The sequence below is a fragment of the Typopeltis vanoorti genome, chromosome 18 (assembly GCF_054136105.1).
Source record: "Typopeltis vanoorti isolate ZY-2024b chromosome 18, IOZ_Tvanoo_1.0, whole genome shotgun sequence".
In the NCBI taxonomy this organism is placed as follows: domain Eukaryota; kingdom Metazoa; phylum Arthropoda; class Arachnida; order Uropygi; family Thelyphonidae; genus Typopeltis; species Typopeltis vanoorti.
Genome location: NC_143566.1, coordinates 29,710,798 through 29,729,142, shown reverse-complemented (window position 1 = coordinate 29,729,142; position 18,345 = coordinate 29,710,798). Strand labels below are relative to the sequence as shown.

Below are 18,345 nucleotides of genomic sequence, written 5' to 3'. Positions count from 1 at the left end.
ATACAGAGGAACAATAACTTGTTTGTCTCTGCTCATCAAAGTATTCTTCAGTAACCAAGTGATTTGATAGGCTGATTTAGTCACTTTTACAATGTGCCTCCTAAACTTCAACTCCCTATCTACCAACATTCCCAAATCCCTGGCCTTGTCAATCTCCTGGAGTACAGTTCCACCAACGTGGTATACTGCTGGTAATCTTTTCACCCCAAAATGCATAACCTTACATTTTGCCTCATTAAATTGACATCCATTCTTTAACCCGGTCCTCCAAACTATCCAAATCATCCTGCAAAATTTTGAGATCCTGTGCATTCACTATTGCTCTACCCAACTTTGCATCATCAGCAAACAAATGAACAGTTCCTCTTGGATCCTTTCCTATATCGTTAATGAACAAATTAAACAGTAGTGGTCCAACAACAGAACCCTGCGGCACACCACTAGTCACAGGCCGTCTTTTGGACTCTACTCCCGAATAAACTACTCTCTGATATCTCTCCATCAACCACCCTACTATCCATCTCACCAACCCTATATCCATCCCCATATGCTGCAGTTTACTGATTAGAATTCCATGTGGTATCCTGTCAAATGCCTTAGCAAGGTCCAGCACAATCACTGAAACCCATTACCCTTATGGTAATGGGTTTCAGTGATTGTGCATGATCTACCTTTCACAAAACCATGCTGTCTCCCATACAGTATCCCATTTTCATCTATAAATTCCTGTATTTTCCTCTTGTCAACTTTCTCCAAGACCTTGACAACGACTCCTGATATGATCGGTCGGTAATTTTCAACAGCAGTCTTGGAACCTCCTTTATGCAGTGGAATTATTTTCCCCTCTTTCCATCCCCCCTTGGGACTAACCCAGACCCGAGACTCAAATTAAACAAAATGGTCAAGGGCACTGACAATTCCTTAGCCGCTTCACATATGACATGAGCTGGTATACCATCCAATCCCACAGATGTATTCACATTGAGGTTTTGTAATAGACTATCCACCTCCACTTCATTCACCACAATTCTCGTATAAGCTGTTGGTTCCTTCATTCCTGCAATATCACCACCTGGATGATATACTATTGCAAAGTGCTCACTCAGTAATTCCACTATATCAACTGATTCGGTTACCTCCCTACCATCGGCATTCTTTAAAATCATTCTGCCATATACATTTTTTCTTTTACTTGCAACATATCGAAAAAGCTGTTTGGGATTCTCTTTAGCCTGCATGGCTAATTTTCTTTCATAATCCACTTTTGCTTTTCTTACCACAATCGTTACCCTTCTGGCCTGTGCTTTATACCGTTCATGTGCCTGCAGGTCACCTTTCTCCTTAAATTCCCTCCACAGTTGTTTCTTTTTTTCGCAGCTCAAGCTTAATGGTGTTATTCATCCATTTAACCCCTACTTGATTTACTATTCAGACTCTAGGTATACAGTCAGCCATTGCCTCCTGCAAACAGTCCTTTATCACCTCTCATGCACTATCAACATCCAGCCCTTGCAGTTTTACATGCCATGGCACTGAACCAAGCAATCTCCTAAGCGTGTCATACTTACCAGCCCAGTAATTCCACATGTACTCTGTCTTAATTGAAAATTCCACACGTTTAGCCACCTCCCAGGTCAAGACCCTATGATCACACTCACGAATTGGTGGCAATGTAGTCATATTCTTTACAGCCAAATTCTCAGATGCAATTACTAGGTCAAGCACTCTCTGTCCCCTGGTATTTTCCACTACATGCTGTCGCAGATAGTTATCCCTTAATAACTGCATAAAGTCCAATTCCTTCCTCCCATGTCTCCTCTCCTCCTTCCAATCAATGTTACCATAGTTGAAATCCCATAATAATTACTCTCCTTCCACTCATTGCTTCTATTTGCTTATGCATACTATCTCCACCATCTATTCCATCACCTGGTCTATAGCAGCACCCAACTGTATATTTTGTTCTGCTAATCACAACCTCACACCAAATTGCCTCAAATGTGCTCTCTTCTCTATCCTGCAGTTCTACTTCTATTCTCCTTGGCTGCAGTTCATCAGCTATCCTCAATAATACTCCCCCCCCCCCATTTTATTCTCTCTGTCCCTCCTGAACACACTATACCCCTCACATTCTATCCCACTAGCTATATCATCTTCTGTCAGCCATGTTTCACAAATGCCAATAACCTGTGGCCTGGAAGAGCCAACCAAGGCCAAAAATTCTTCCTTCTTGTTCCTAATACTCCTAGCATTAGTATGCATGAAATGCAGAAGCCCATTAGTCCCACCCCTATCCTGATGCCTTATATTAACTATCCCATTCTGATTTGTTGCCTTCATACTTGCTCGGGCATATTATACACATTCATAAACTCAACTGCCTTCCTAGAGTCTACATATCTACCCCCCCCCTTAATAACTCTAGTTTCCCTGATTCTGCACATCCACTTCCACTTCATTCAACAACACTTTTTCCAGTCTTTGCACACCAAATCCATTCAGATGCAAACCATCCATCTTATATAAATCCTTTCACCCATCAAACTCACTCCACACTACTCCTCTTGCATAACCTGCGCATAGTCATTTGCAATTATGGCCCTCCTTCTCAACTCTTCTCTGTCATACCATGGCAACAGATCACTATCTTAACTATCTCACTCTTTTCTTTTGCTACCTCTAGTAATTCCTTCAGGTCCTCTATCTCTCATAGCAAATTTATCACCTTTTAAATCATTTGTTCCTGCCACTACTATCATTTCTTTTACCCTCTGCTTTTGCACTCTGATAGACTCACTTACATCCTTAATTTTCACACCCAGTAAGTACGATTTTAACAAACTCTCATCTATTACACCTCTTACTAAAGAATCACCGTACAACACTCGCTCCTTCATTTTTCTTACACTCCTGATCATACTCTTATTTTTCTTATCTTTCTTATCATACATTTGCTTTTCATTAGCTGATGGGCTCGGTAAACAATTTTGCAAACGCTCAAGCTGCCGCTTCTGGTTGTGTATCTGTAAGTTGTATCTGTAATTTCTGCAATATGACCTTTTGAACTTCAAATTTCTACACACCATTACACCAAGATCCCTAGCCTCATCAGTTTCTTGTAGTGTAATCCTGCTAATATAATCTTCTTTTCAGCGCTATTTTCTGTCCACTACTGGATGAAAGCCTACTTCAGTTCCTTCCATCTTTCTGTTTTTGGCATTTCTCTTCTTTTGGAATCCAGTTCATTAGTATGGTGGTCCATCACTCATCTTCTCATCTGGATAGATTCCAGTTCATTTCCATTTTAGTCGCTTGTGGCGAAGAATGATGTCAGTGATACGAGTCTGGCTTCTTATCCAGGTGTTTCACTTCTTATCTTTTAATGCGTTAATTTTATTGGTTAAACCAAAATAAAAAATGATGGTACAACATGACAAAATTTCATGCCGGCTGGGCGTCGTCCGGTTAAACAAGACCCCCAGTTGTTTTCGCCAGGGAACCAGGGCGAACAGCGAAAAGTCAGCTACTGGAACAAATCTGAAAACAAACCCAACTCCACATCATCAGAGTTAAAGATCGGTACTATCAACATAAGAAGCCTGAATGGAAAAGAAATGGAGTTAGCTGAGGAATTAGATAAGTACCAGATCAACATAATAGGGGTGACTGAAACAAAAAAGACAAAAACTGGTGAGATCTTTCTGATCAATAAATAGAAAATGTTATATTCAGGCAATGACAATCAAGGAAAAGAAGGAGTAGCCATAGTATTCAACACAAAACACGAGGCTAATCTTCTTGAATGGCAGGCATTTTCAAGTAGAGTAATGTGGGCAAATATGAAAATGGGGAACTGGACAATGAGACTTATTTGTGCCTATGGTCCCACAGAAGGTTCTAATAAGGTAGAAGTGGAGGAATTTTTTGATGCTTTAGAAAAAGCAACTGACACAATGAAAAAGGAAAAGTTGGTCCTTGTTGGGGATCTAAATAGCATAGTAATAAAGTATTGTCAGACATACAAAAATATTTTGGAAAAATTTGGAGAAAAGAGCAAAGCTAATAATAATGGCAAATATCTGTTGGATTTCTGCTCAGGACATGGACTGGTTATTACTAACACCATGTTCCAACATAAAAATGTGCACAAATTCACACTGAGAGAAGAGGCTAGGAATAAGAAAAGTCTCATTGACTATGTTATTGTTGATAGTGATGTTTTCTCCCTGGTGCAGGACACCAGAGTGTATAGAGCATTTGAAATTGGAAGTGATCACTATTTAGTCTTGAGCAGGATAAAATTGAATTTCATATTGAAAAGAATAACATGTAAGAAAGTTTTAAAGCGAATAAAAGTTGAGCAGCTCTCAGATGTGAACTGTAGACTAAAATACAGAAATATTATTGAAAAGAAAATGAAAGAGTTTGAGAACAGGAATCAAACCTTGGAGATTCAGTGGCAAACTCTGAAGAAAACATTGATTGATTCCGCCAGAGAGGCATGTGGTGAGGTTGTCTGCTAGGATAAAAAAATTAGAACTCCCTGGTGGACACAAGAAGTTAAAGAGGCAGTGAAGGAAAAGAAGAAATCATATCAAAAGTTCCTGTCAAATAAGTCAGCTTGTGCTCTTAGAGAATATAGAGACAAATGCAAGAATGCTAAACACTGTGTAAAACTAGCTAAACAAAAGTCATGGGAGGACTTTGGCAAGAATATAGAAAATAAATATCAAGAAGGTGGCAAAATATTCTGGAGGTTGTTGAAGAAGCTTAGGAATGGAGGAAAGAGTGCTGTAAAAGGAATAAGAGATGATAAAGGTGAAATGAAAACAGGAGAAAAAGATATCCTTGAAGTATGGAGTAATTACTTTGAAAAACTGCTAAATGAAACAAGCAGTGATGACAGCACAATGGTAAAAAACACTCAACAGGCATACAGTCAGGAATACATATCCATACTTGAAGTAGAAAAAGCCTTCAAAGGCTTAAAATGTGGAAAGGCAGCAGAAGTGGGTGATATTCAACCAGAAATGCTGAAGTATGGTGGTATAAAAGTCTTACAGTGGCTGCACTGCATAGTTCAGAAAGCCTGGACAGAGGGACGAATTCCCGATGATTGGAGTAGAGCTCTCATAGTACCCATATATAAAAAGGGAAATAAAACTGAATGTGAGAATTACAGAGGTATTTCCCTACTGAGTGTTCCTGGCAAGATCTATACAAGTATACTTGAGAAACGATTGAGAAGAATTGTGGAAGAAAAGCTTGGTGAAGAAGAATTGTGGAAGAAAAGCTTGGTGAAGAACAATCTGGATTCAGGCCAAATAGAGGCTGTCAGGATCAGATCTTCACTTTACGACAAATAGTCGAGAAAGCATGGGAATATAACAGAGATCTGTATTTAAGTTTTGTCGATTTGGAAAAGGCATATGACAAGGTGCCAGGAGAGAAGCTATTTAATACGCTTTAATACAGTTATATGGTGTCAAAGGGCACATTATATCAAGCAATACTTAGTCTTTATTTGAGTTGTAAATCAGCAGTTAGAATTGAAGGAAGTACAGGAAGATGGTTTAATGTTAAATCTGGTGTGAGACAAGGATGTACATTATCCCCTCTGTTATTCATTATCTATATGGATCACATTATGAAGGAAAGTGGTATTAAACATGATATCAAAATTGGAGATGTTAATGTCAGCTCTTTGCTTTATGTGGATGATGTTATACTTCTAAATAAATCTGCTACAAGTCAGCAAGATTCTCTTACTAAATTGAATAACTGTTGTAATAGATATGGTATGAATGTCAGCAATAAAAAGACAAAAACAATGAAAATAGGCAGAATCACTGAAAATGTCAACTGTATTGTGAATGGAGAACCTGTGGAACAAGTGAAACATTTCAGTTACTTAGGCACAATTTTTAATGAGGATGGTAAATTGAATATAGAAATAGACAACAGAATCAGCAAAGCTGGTATGGTGGGAAGTCAATTGAATAAATTCATATGGAATAAGAGAGAAATTAGTCGGAACACTAAATTAGCTGTATACAAGACAGTGTTCAAACCAGTTTTAACTTATGGATCTGAGAGCTGGGTCAGAAGTAAAACACTTGATCAAAAACCAGAGACCGTAGATATGAGAGTCCTGAGAAAGATTAGAGGCGTGAACAGATGGCATCAATGGCAATATCATATTAAAAACGAGGATATTAGGAAAGAACTTGACATTGTCAAGTTCTTTCCTAATTCCAGGAATGCATTTGCAGAGCTAATCTCAGGTGGTATGGTCACTTAAACAGAATGGGCGAAGAAAGATTAGCAAAACAAGTGTTCTCTGCCAGGTTGGCAGGTAAACGACCCAGAGGAAGACCAAGATATAGGTCGATTGATATGGTACAAAGTGCCTTAGACGATAGAAATGTAAGATCTGATAATGTTGGAGTCTTGACAAGTAACAGACTGATTTGGAGGAAAATTGTAGATAGGAAGTTAGTAATGATGTAATTTTTTCATGTAGTACTATCATATCGTGTACACCCGTTGAGGGTATATGGCAGGAATTTGATGATGATGATCTTTTAATGCGTTGCTAGCATCAGCCTCTCCATTTTTCTTTAAGTTGTTTATTTGTCAGTGCTTTTGTTAGAGACCAAGTTTCACAACCATATGTGATGACTGGAAGTATACACTGGTTAAATGTTTTCCTTTTTAAACAGCGTAGAACATCATTGTTTTGAAAAATGCTTTTTAATTTTCTAACTGCACTCCAGGCAAGTTGAACCCTTCTATTTATTTCCTTTTGGACTCCACAGTTTAGATCAATGAGATGATCTAAATATGTATATGAAGAGACTCTTTCCAAGAAACTGTTTTTTATTATTATATTTTTTGGTATTACAAAATGATTAAACATGATTTTAGTTTCTTCTTTGTTTATTTTTAAGACCGACTTCGCTGCTTTCATGATATAGGTCTTCTATCATTATATAAAGGTCTTCTGCAGTATTTGCAAAAATTATATCATCTGCATATCTTAAGTGTGTTAAGTTTCTGTTATTAATTTTTATACCAAGGCTTGTGCAGTTTATATTATTAAATATTTCTTGAAGGACTCCTGTAAAGATTTTGGGCAATAGAGAGTCTCCTTGTCAGACACCATTTTCAATTGATATTTGATTGCTACTCTTGTGAAGATGGATTGTTGATGTTGCAGTGTGGTATATTTCCTGGAGGAGGTCCACATATTCTCCAGGAACTCCCTGATTCTGGAGTGCTTTGATTATTGCATTAGTTTTGATGGAATCAAATACTTTTTCATGAATCAATAAAAGCTAAAGAGAGGCAATTGGTTTTCTTCTGCTTTTTCTATTATTTGTTTTACTGCATGAATATGATCAATTGCATTAAAGCCTTTATGGAATTCAGCTGTTCTACTGGTTGATTTCAGTCTAGAAGAGTGGGGGAAAAAATAAAATTATTACTTTTGTGATAATTTTGTACAGATTAGAGAGATTCCATCTTTGATTTGTTTTAATGTTTGTTTTATTTCATTTGAGGCAAAGGGGAGGATGAATTCCATATGTGATGGGGAAGAGTTATTTATATTTGATTTATCTATTGAAGGATCACTATAGAGTTCTTTATAAAATTCTTCTAGTCTACTTAGGATTTGTTCTTAGTTTTCCTTATTGAAGTTCCATTCTTATCTTTTATTGCAATTATTTGACTTTTACCAACTGATAAATGTGTTCTTAGTATTTTCATATTTTTATTGTTTTCAATTGTTTCTGTTATTTTTGTAGTGTTATAAGATCTTATTTCATTTCTCATCTTTTTCCTTATTGTTTTGCATAGTTTTGCATATTCTATCTCAGAAGTTAAGTTTTTGTCTTGTTTCATATTTCATCTCTTGTTTAGTAGTTATAAGATTTCCTCTGAAAGTTAATGGTCTTTTTGTCATTTGTTGCTTTTGAATTTGCTGGCTACTGAGATTATTACTTCCGTTAGCTTTTGCTTATTTTATTTGTCTTCCTCAAATATGTTTATTAAGTCTAGTTTTTGATTGAGTTTTTCTTCATAATCCTTCTTGTTTTCAATAGGTTTTAAGTCAAAACTTCTTGATTTTTTTGTTGTTTAACCATTTTATTCTTTCCAATTCGGAGTTTATTTTAATTTTGGCTCTCACCAGTCAAAATGTATGCTGTAAGTAATAAGCCTTAAATGCAGAAATGAATCCCTGGTCCATTGGCTGTAGTAACGATGTAATGTTAGGTGGTAAAAATACGAGCCTTACATTAGGGTGAAGGTCATCTAAAGATGTTGGATGTCCAGGAGCATTGTCCAGCACAAGCAGAATTTTAAAGGGAATTTTTTCTTTTACAGACAGTAACCTTCCACAGAAGGAATAAAACAGTTCAAGAACCAACCTTCAAACATGGCAAGTGTGACCCAGACCCTTAAATTTGACTTCCAAATAATGGGAAGAGCTGCTTTAATAATGTGGTGAAGTGCGGGTTTGTTTACATGCGTGAAAGAAACTAGTTCCCGAATTATTAATTTGATTATTTAATAATTAAATTAATAATTCGGGAACTAGTTTCTTTCACACATTAATTATCCTTATGGGGAGCCTTGGGAGTCTGTTCCTAAGTACAGAACACAGTAAGTCAGGTCATCAGTAACCCAGGGACCACCTGTATTAGTACAGCAAACTTAGAAAAAATAAATAAAAATACTCTAGCTCCTAAAAGCAAGTCTATTATTACAAACCGTCTAATATAATTAGGTATCCATTAATACTTATGTTTGCTATAGTAAGAAATGACTGTAAAATATAATGATTAAAATAAAATAAAATATATATGGCCAGTAAATGAACAATTATAAACAAAAGGATATCAAAGCTGCTGTAAGGGCAAATGCAACACCAATTGCTGCAGAAGCAAAAAACATTAGAAAGAACCGTGCTATTCCATGGAGAACGGCCTCTCCAGCAGATAAATGAGCCATTTGTGGTTGTGCAGATTCCAGTATTGTACTGAAAAAAGATCATACAAAGCAAAGAGAATGCTAAACATTTTCCAGATGATCAAACATCTACATTAGCAATAACATGGCAAAAATTATAATCGTGTAAATTTTTTATTTAAAAAATGAACTTTTTTTTTTTTCTTAAGAGTTGATAAGATCTTGTATAATTCATTCAAAATACAATAATCTCTTATTGCTCAGAATAATACTCAGTTGCTGTAAGTTAAGTTACTCTGAATGACATGAGACAATTCATTATGCTGCTCAGAATATATGGTAAATGACTTCCATTGACTAGTTAAGACTACCACTTGCTTATTTCAGGACTGCAGTAACATGAAAAAGTACTGTTTGATTTCTAAAGCAGGATTCCTGAATTATCCAACTTTTAGCCCACTATATTAGGTACTAATATGTACTATAAGTTTACAGCCTTTCATAAATGGGAAGGTCATTAAAAAAACTGAAATCTATTTTTGTGATATATCTATAACTCTAAAGTAGGCATATAAACAGTCAGACATACATACACTAACAAAATTATGTTTATTAATATGCAAAACATGAAATATTTTGCTATTAATTATTCATTCCATCTTCAGCGATATAAAAACTAGTTTCTAAAAATCCTAGTTGCAGCAAAAACAAAGAATTACAGTCTCTCACTACTACCATCGCAAAGAAGAAGTCTAATATGAATTCAGTTGAGCGGCACTAGCATCATCCTTTGATGTAGATGTATTGTGAGTGTTGTGCATATATTCTTCAGTAAGTCTTTTTTTTTTTTTTGTAAATATATGCAATATTACTAATCATTACTGGTGATATTTCCTTTAATTTTGACTGTGTTGTTAAGCATCTTTGTTTAATTGTGATTATTATTACACAATATTGTTTAAAAAGTGTTTTTGTTACCGGAACATATGTATACGAGAAAAATGGTGGCAAACACTTAAATATGCAGGTTTTAGTGAAATGTAGTACGTGTTTAATGTATTCGTTGCTGAGAGTGAATAATTTGTGTCACAAAAGCAAGAGTGGAGATTGTGTGTCAGAAACATTTCATGAGCGAGTACAAGAAATGAGAGTCGTGTCAAAACTGGGAAAATCAAGTAACTAACGATGTACAGCAAGATAGTGAAAGTTGTAGAGAATGTAGTGGAAGGTGTGAATGAAAGAGCATGAAATACAAATGAGAATATGAAAGAAGTGGCTGAAAGTAATGTGGATGATGAAGTGACAGTGCAGAGAGAAACAGTACACTTATGCAGACTCCTTCATAGGACAAAACATGAGCTTGAGTGATGAGAGAAACAATTGGCGTGTGGTACAGTAGAATGGAGAATGAAAGAAAAAGTAAATGGGAAAAGTATGAAAATGCAAAAGTCTGGGCGCACACAGAAAATATTGTATGAAGATTCAATGATAAGAGGTGTACTTAACAAGAAAGTGACAAAAGTATGTTTTTAATGTGTGAAGATGAAAGATGTTAGTGAAGCTGTTAATTTAAAGAAGGGAAAGGTAAAAGAGTTGATTGATTGTTGATTGATAGGCACAAATGATCTGAAAGGTAAGAAATATACAATAAGAGAGGATGTGAAATAGTTGTCGAAAAAAGCGAAAATGAAGAGAGTGATGTATAGGGTGAATTTGATGGCAAAAGGACTTGTTTTTGCCTGATGGACTGCATTTGAATGGTTCTGGAGTTAGATGTTTGCAAAAATTCATGTTCAGTGAGAGGTTGGAAGTGAAAAATAAGGTAAATGAGATATTGGTGGGGGGGGGGGAGCAGTTCAATCAAACATGCACCTAGCCACCCAGGGACAAATGAGAATGTAGAATTGAAAACAGCTGAGTGCATGCAGTTTCCTAAGTTTCAAATCTGAATGGGCTGGTAATGATATTACGCAAGGCTAACTGTAGACCCAAGGGAATGTTGAAATAAGTGTACATGAATGCCAGAAATAAAGAGGAGTTTTTGGCATTGTCAGCAGATTGGCCAAAATTTATTAGTATAAGTGTAACATGGCTAATGGAGAATGATGTAGTTACCAGGATAGAATGTGAGTGATATTGTATATACAGAGAAGAGAGAAGGAATAGGGCAAGATGAAGAATATTATTAATAATAGCTGAAGAACTTCAACCAACAAAAGCAAACATTAAGGAGTATTGTAGATCTGTGAGAGATGGTTCATTTGATGCTATCTGGTGTGAGACAGAGACCAATAGGACAAAATATATTGTTGGTTGCTGCTATAGAATGGAGAGGGACAAAGGAAGACATGGGTGCCATGCATTGGCAGGCTAACACGAGTGTAGGCCAAGCAATTATCATGGGAGCCTTCAACTATGGGGATATAGATTGGAAGGAGCAAAGGGCATGGCAAGATGGAAATGGAATTCATAGTTACTAAGGACCAATTACCTGAAACAGCATATGATGGAGGAGACCAGGGATTTGAGTGTAGGATCTGATAATAGCATGAGTAAATCCATCTACAATTACAGTAGGAACTATACTCCCAATTGGGAAATGTGACCATGCAGACTTGTTCTGGGAGGCTGCTCAGCATGTGGAATTCTAAGTAAAGAAAACTTTATGTGGAACTACAAAGCTGGCAATTAGGAAAAACTTAGGTAGCGGCTTGGTGCACTGCCAAAGCATAAGAAGCTACAAGGAATGTCAGCAGTGCGCAGGAAGTGGTCAGGGATTGTTTGAGAGAGAGGGAGTATCAAACTGCATACCCAGGGTCACGAGGATAAGCCACGTAAGGATTAAGTGGATGAGTAACAATATAAAGCAGGAGATGCAAAAGCACACCATGGAAACAATATAAACAAAAAAGGTGATCAGCATGCTCATGAGCAATGTAAAGTGCAGGCAAGAAGAGTGACTAGTTCAGTAAGGAGGGCTAAATCAGATTATGAGAAAAAATTAGCTAAGCAAGCCAAAGCAAATTCAAAATATATTTTTTTTTTTTCTGTATGTAGTAAGTAAGTGAAAGAATGATTACGGAAGAATTCTGCTTCTGTTACTTTCCTGCTTTCTCAGTGATGAAAGCAGGAAAGTGACAGAAGCAGAAGTAAATGAAATAGTTGAGCCACTAAGTGATCCCTTTTCAAAAGTGTATCATTCAGGTGGAGACTAAGTAACTGATGTTACAGAGATTTTTTTTTCTTTTTTTTTTTATGTTGGGCCCATATACGAGAGGTTGGCTGGTCAACATATAGTACATTAGTACCATATATGGGTAGTGGGTTGGGAAAGGAGAAACTTGTTTATATTTGATTTAAAAGCCTGTATGTTGTATTCCTTGGGAAATACATCAGCGGGAAGACTATTCCACAGTACCCCAGTAGCAGGGATGAAGGAGGAGGAAAGGAAACTGGTTCTGTGGGTTTCAAGGTGTACTGTGAAAAATGAGCTTAGTACAAAGTGGGGGGATTTATTGATGCTGTTTCAGATGAACATTTCCCATGGAAATGGATGAGTAGATGAATGGATAAGATTGATGTGAGAATTGAAGTAGATAAACTATAAATGAGAAATGCTCAGCATATTAATAAATATTAATATGAATACAGCAGCAGGACTGGATGATATGTCAGCCAGTGTACTATGAGAATGTGAAAGAACTGCAGTGCCTCTGATGAACATTTTCAGTCTAAGTCTCAGCTCTGGCAAGGTTGCAACAGATAGAAAGAAAGTAAAATAGTTCCATTACATAAAGGTAATTCTAAGACAGAAACAGCAAATCACAGACCAATTAGTATCTCTGGAGTGGTGTTTAAAGTATTCGAAAAGTTACGTGTGTTGAGGCTTAAGTGCTGTGAAGAATTCATGTTAGAGCTTTAATGGAATATTAACAGCACTGAGAAAGGATTATGCTAAAAAGTTGTTTTATTAGTTATATCGATGTTTCTATATGATTTATGCTTAATTAGTTGTTTTCTTAAATCTATCCTTTCTTACCTAAAACCTTATACAATCAAAATCTTACCGACTGCTCTATTGTTATATATTTACCTTTCATTATTTATTCTTTCTTCTCTTACTTTAATCTTATTCTTATATCTAGGATTGTTTCCTCTTTGGATACTGGCAAATTTATATTTTGCTGCACCAGCCAGTATCCTATAGTAGAAAAGATCCTTACTCAGGGAGACAATACTCGATTCTTAGCTTTCTTACACAATATCTTATTTAAACTGCCGTATAGATTCAGATTATTGCAGTCGTGACCTAAATCTATATTTATATTCACTCTCTAAATCCTTCCCGCCAAAATAGATTATATTTTTATAAGTGGTAATTTGGAATTGTAATCAGGCATGACTCAGGTTCAGGTAAATACGACATGTTTATTGGAATATCTAAAACACAATACAAAATTCATACACTCAATTATGCTCAATACTAAATAAAACACTGTAAAAGGAGTTAGAGATGATAAAGGTGACATGAAAATGGGAGAAAAAGATATTCTTGAAGTATGGAGTAATTACTCTGAAAAACTGCTAAATGAAACAAGCAGTGATGACAGCACAGTGGTAAAAAACACTGACCAGGCATGCAGTCAGGAATACATATCCATACTTGAAGTAGAGAAAGCCATCAAAGGCTTGAAATGTGGAAAGGCAGATGATATTCGACCAGAAATGCTGAAGTATGGTGGTATAAGAGTCTTACAGTGGCTGCACTGCATAGTTCAAAAAAGCCTGGACAGAGGGACGAATTCCCGATGATTGGAGTAGAGCTCTTATAGTACCCATATATAAAATGGGAAATAAAACTGAATGTGAGAATTACAGAGGTATTTTCCTACTGAGTGTTCCTGGCAAGATCTATGCAAGTATACTTGAGAAACGGTTGAGAAGAATTGTGGAAGAAAAGCTTGGTAAAGAACAAGCTGGATTCAGGCCAAATAGAGGCTGTCAGGATCAGATCTTCACTTTACGACAAATAGTCGAGAAAGCATGGGAATATAACAGAGATCTGTATTTAAGTTTTGTCGATTTGGAAAAGGCATATGACAAGGTGCCAGGAGAGAAGCTATTTAATACGCTTTAATACAGTTATATGGTGTCAATGGGGCATTATATCAAGCAAGTCTTTATTTGAGTTGTAAATCAGCAGTTAGAATTGAAGGAAGTACAGGAAGATGGTTTAATGTTAAATCTGGTGTGAGACAAGGATGTACATTATCCCCTCTGTTATTCATTATCTATATGGATCACATTATGAAGGAAAGTGGTATTAAACATGATATCAAAATTGGAGATGTTAATGTCAGCTCTTTGCTTTATGCGGATGATGTTATACTTCTAAATAAATCTGCTACAAGTTTGCAAGACTCTCTGACTAAATTGAATAACTGTTGTAATAGATATGGTATGAAGGTCAGCAATAAAAAGACAAAGACAATGAAAATAGGCAGAATCACTGAAAATATCAACTGTATTGTGAATGGAGAACCTGTGGAACAAGTGAAACATTTCAGTTACTTAGGCACGATTTTTACTGAAGATGGTAAATTAAATATAAAAATAGACAACAGAATCAGCAAAGCTGGTATGGTAGGAAGTCAATTGAATAAATTCATACAGAATAAGAGAGAAATTAGTCAGAACGCTAAATTAGCTGTACACAAGACAGTGTTCAAACCAGTTTTAACTTATGGATCTGAGAGCTGGGTCAAAAGTAAAACACTTGATCAAAGACTAGAGACTGCAGATATGAGAGTCCTGAGAAAGATTATAGGCTTGAATAGATGGCATCAATAGCAATATCATATTAAAAACGAGGATATTAGGAAAGAACTTGACATTGTCAACATCCAGGACTGCATTTGCAGAGCTAATCTCAGGTGGTATGGTCACTTAAACAGAATGGGCGAAGAAAGATTAGCAAAACAAGTGTTCTCTGCCAGGTTGGCAGGTAAACGACCCAGAGGAAGACCAAGATATAGGTCGATTGATATGGTACAAAGTGCCTTAGACGATAGAAATATAAGATCTGATAATGTTGTAGTCTTGACAAGTAACAGACTGATTTGGAAGAAAATTATAGATAGGAAGTTAGTAATTATGTAAATTTTTTCATGTAGTACTATCATATCCTGTACACCCCTTGAGGGTACATGGTAGGAATTTGATGATGACTATATAAAACTCGAACTAAGAGATTAACACTTTCTAAATTATTTAAATCTTATAAAGCATGCTAAACACAGTAACTGCATATTGGGATATATAGCGACATGAAGTTAAGCTAAATTCCTTTTAGTAGTATTACTCATAAGAGAAATCTAACAAACATTCTAATGTTACTGAGATACTAAATTCTACTATTCTTATCGCATCAAGCTAATCCTATCACATACAAAATTACAAAGGATCTCTTCCAAACAATTCTTCTTATTCTCAAAGGAGGTTAACTTTTGAAATAGAGACTGTCCACAGAGTTCTTTAGAATACAGTTCTTAATTTCACATTCGTAAACAATATTCTCTCTTCTAATGAACTTTCACACAAAATTAAAATAATTGCACCTTACCGAGCTTTTTCCGCGTCGTTCTGCACCACGTGTATGTCTGGATACTTCTCATCTATTGGCTGTCCATACACCAACGTAGCAGTTACGCTATCTTCATTCCTTCTGCCGAAAACGGACTCAAATCTTTGCGTTTCAGGAACAACTCGATGGGACTTTTCAACGATGGCTTGATTCTGCTAGGACTGGAATTTTTACCTTCAGCTTTGCATAGAATCCTACTTCATTTTAAGAACGCTAGCAGTCTGACATCTTATCACAGACTTCACCCCTCTCCTAACGCGAAACTGCCTGCTAACTTCAAACCACCAAAACAGGAAAAAATTACGACCACAGAGAGCTTCCGATACAGGCTCAACCCCTTTATATTCTTCTACAGAGCGCCTTCTTTTCTCAGTCTCCTTTTTGCACACGACCTTATCTTTTCACTCCGGGTTCATCCTTCACTTTTACGATGCTGTTATACTTGGATTCACAGAATACATGGCAACGTAATTTTCCGAGCAAGCTATAGCCGCCAGCGTTATGCTGTACACGTGTAGCTTTATGCCTTCCAGGAATTATTACTTAGCAACTTTTTAGATGACCCACAGTAAATTTTACATACCTTAAGTGAATCTTAAATTTAAATCAGATTCTCTCTCTTTTTAGACATACAGTGGTATCTCGCTAATCCGAACCTCTTTAGTCCGAACCCTCCAGTAATCCGAACTATGGTGTGAAAGAAAACAAGTTTTATTTATTACATATTATTATTTTGTGTACTATTATTTTTATTTAATAATTATTAAATATTATTACTACAGTACAGTACTTTTGTTTCATACTGTCGATTGTACGATTATACTGGAGGCTTATTTTTATGCATTGTGTGTTCACGTTTGCTTTTTTATACTGTACAGTATGTACTGTATTGTCAGCATGAATCACAAATATACACAAGAGGAAATTCAAACGTGCATAATTTGGTTAAAAATATAAATCCAGATGATGAAATTTCACAAACAGATGTTACGGAATGGATTACAGGTAGAACCGAAAGTGAATTCGAAATCAAATCAGATGCTGAAATTATAAATATGACGCTACAGAATGAATTACAAGACGATGATGACAATGAAGAACTCGAAGAAAAAAAAGTAAAACATGAAGAGGTAGTTGACAGTTTTAATATGCGTATAGAATGTGTTAAGAAGAACGATACGCCATTCCACAAAATTTTTATTGCTGATGCAGCTCCGAGAAGAAGCATTCGAAAAAAAGTTTAACTTCCAAGAAGCAAAAGAAAATTAGTGACTTTTTTTACAAAGAAATAAAAAACTTTTTTTTGTATTATTTTGTGAAACTTTTTTGTGTTTGTACAAGAAAGTGATATTTTTTTACACAAATTAAGTTATGTACTGAACTATGCAATTTTATTAAATTAGAATCCTCAATACAGTACAGGTACGTGCAAATTAAATTTTGTACTAAAATAAACTGGTGTACTGTATTTTTTTTTTGTTTTACATTACAGTACAGTAGCTTTTTTCTATCAGTTACTGCATTTATTTACGGAATTAAATTGATGCACCATTAAAATCTGATTATTTTGTCTTAAACACTAGTTATTGTTGTCTCTTGAGAGAAAATTTGATAATCCGAACTTTTCGCTAATCCGACCGCACACGGTGTTTATTAGTTCGGATTAGCGAGATAGCACTGTACTTAAAAATGAAATCTTAATATAATCACATCAGCTTAAATATAAGGTACTTAAAAAAAAGGAATACAAATTTTACATAAAGTGAAGAAGTTTCACTTTTAATTACAACTCATGTGCAGGTATTTCTCTTTGTCAGCAAGTTTTATATGTTAGATTCCAAATGAATGATTTCTTTCCAAGATTCCTTCATTTAGGATCTAACAATTAAAACTAATTTTAATACTTCCAATATTTCGTCTCTGTCACAGAGACATCTTTGGGAATTACAAAAACGTTTTGTAACAAAACACACACAAATACAATACAAAGTAAAACTAAAGTCCTATTTAGGTGGTGCACCCTCTATGGCATTTGCAGGTGGCCTGGGATGCAAAGAGGGATCTATGATAATTAAAGTTTCCCAAATTTTGGGAAGTTTAATGCAACCATATTTGTTTAAATTAGGTTGATTCCTGAGTGCAGATGTAGATTCATAGAATAGTCTTCCTTTTTTGAATTTACTATGGTGGAGCATGGTAGTTTTTTTCAGGAGATCCTGTGGGATGTATCCAAAACATGGTCTGCAAGGACTGACTGACCATAATCGTGCTTGCAGATGTAAGAGCTGTGTTCTTCTAACTGGATGGATGCTGACCTGCTTGTTTGTCCGAAGTAGGCAAGTTTACAGGAACAAGGTACTCTATATACACCAGGCACTGAAAGGGAGGGAGCTGGTCTTTAGTGGAGCGGATAAGGTAGCAAGTTTACGGTGGGACTTAAAAGCTGTATGAAGGTTGTACTTTTTTAATGATCTGGCTATTTTTTTCTGAAGTACCACGGATGTAAAGAATGGTGATGGCATTTCTGAAGTCCTTCTGAAGAGATGGTCGGGGAATGGGGAGGACTTGATTTTTTTAATTCTGTAGCCATTATAGCCATTGGAAAAGAAGGTGTTGTGTATGTGTTTGAGTTTGGTTGAAAGGGCAGTTTTAGTGGAACAAAGATTGTGGGCCCTATTGTTCGGAGTTTTAATAATGCCATATTGCTGGGGGGGGGGGAGTTTGTGAAT

At 35.9% G+C, this 18,345-nt stretch overlaps 1 protein-coding gene across 1 annotated transcript in view; it reads right to left on the bottom strand.

Moving 5' to 3' along the window:
• Positions 1 to 18,345, bottom strand: part of Nhe1 (Na[+]/H[+] hydrogen exchanger 1) — a 262,652-nt gene that overhangs the window by 128,833 nt on the left and 115,474 nt on the right. The window contains exon 8 of the mRNA XM_090408190.1: positions 8,905 to 9,043. Within this exon, the coding sequence (XP_090264316.1) occupies positions 8,905 to 9,043 (139 nt within the window). The remainder of the gene's footprint in view (positions 1 to 8,904; positions 9,044 to 18,345) is intronic.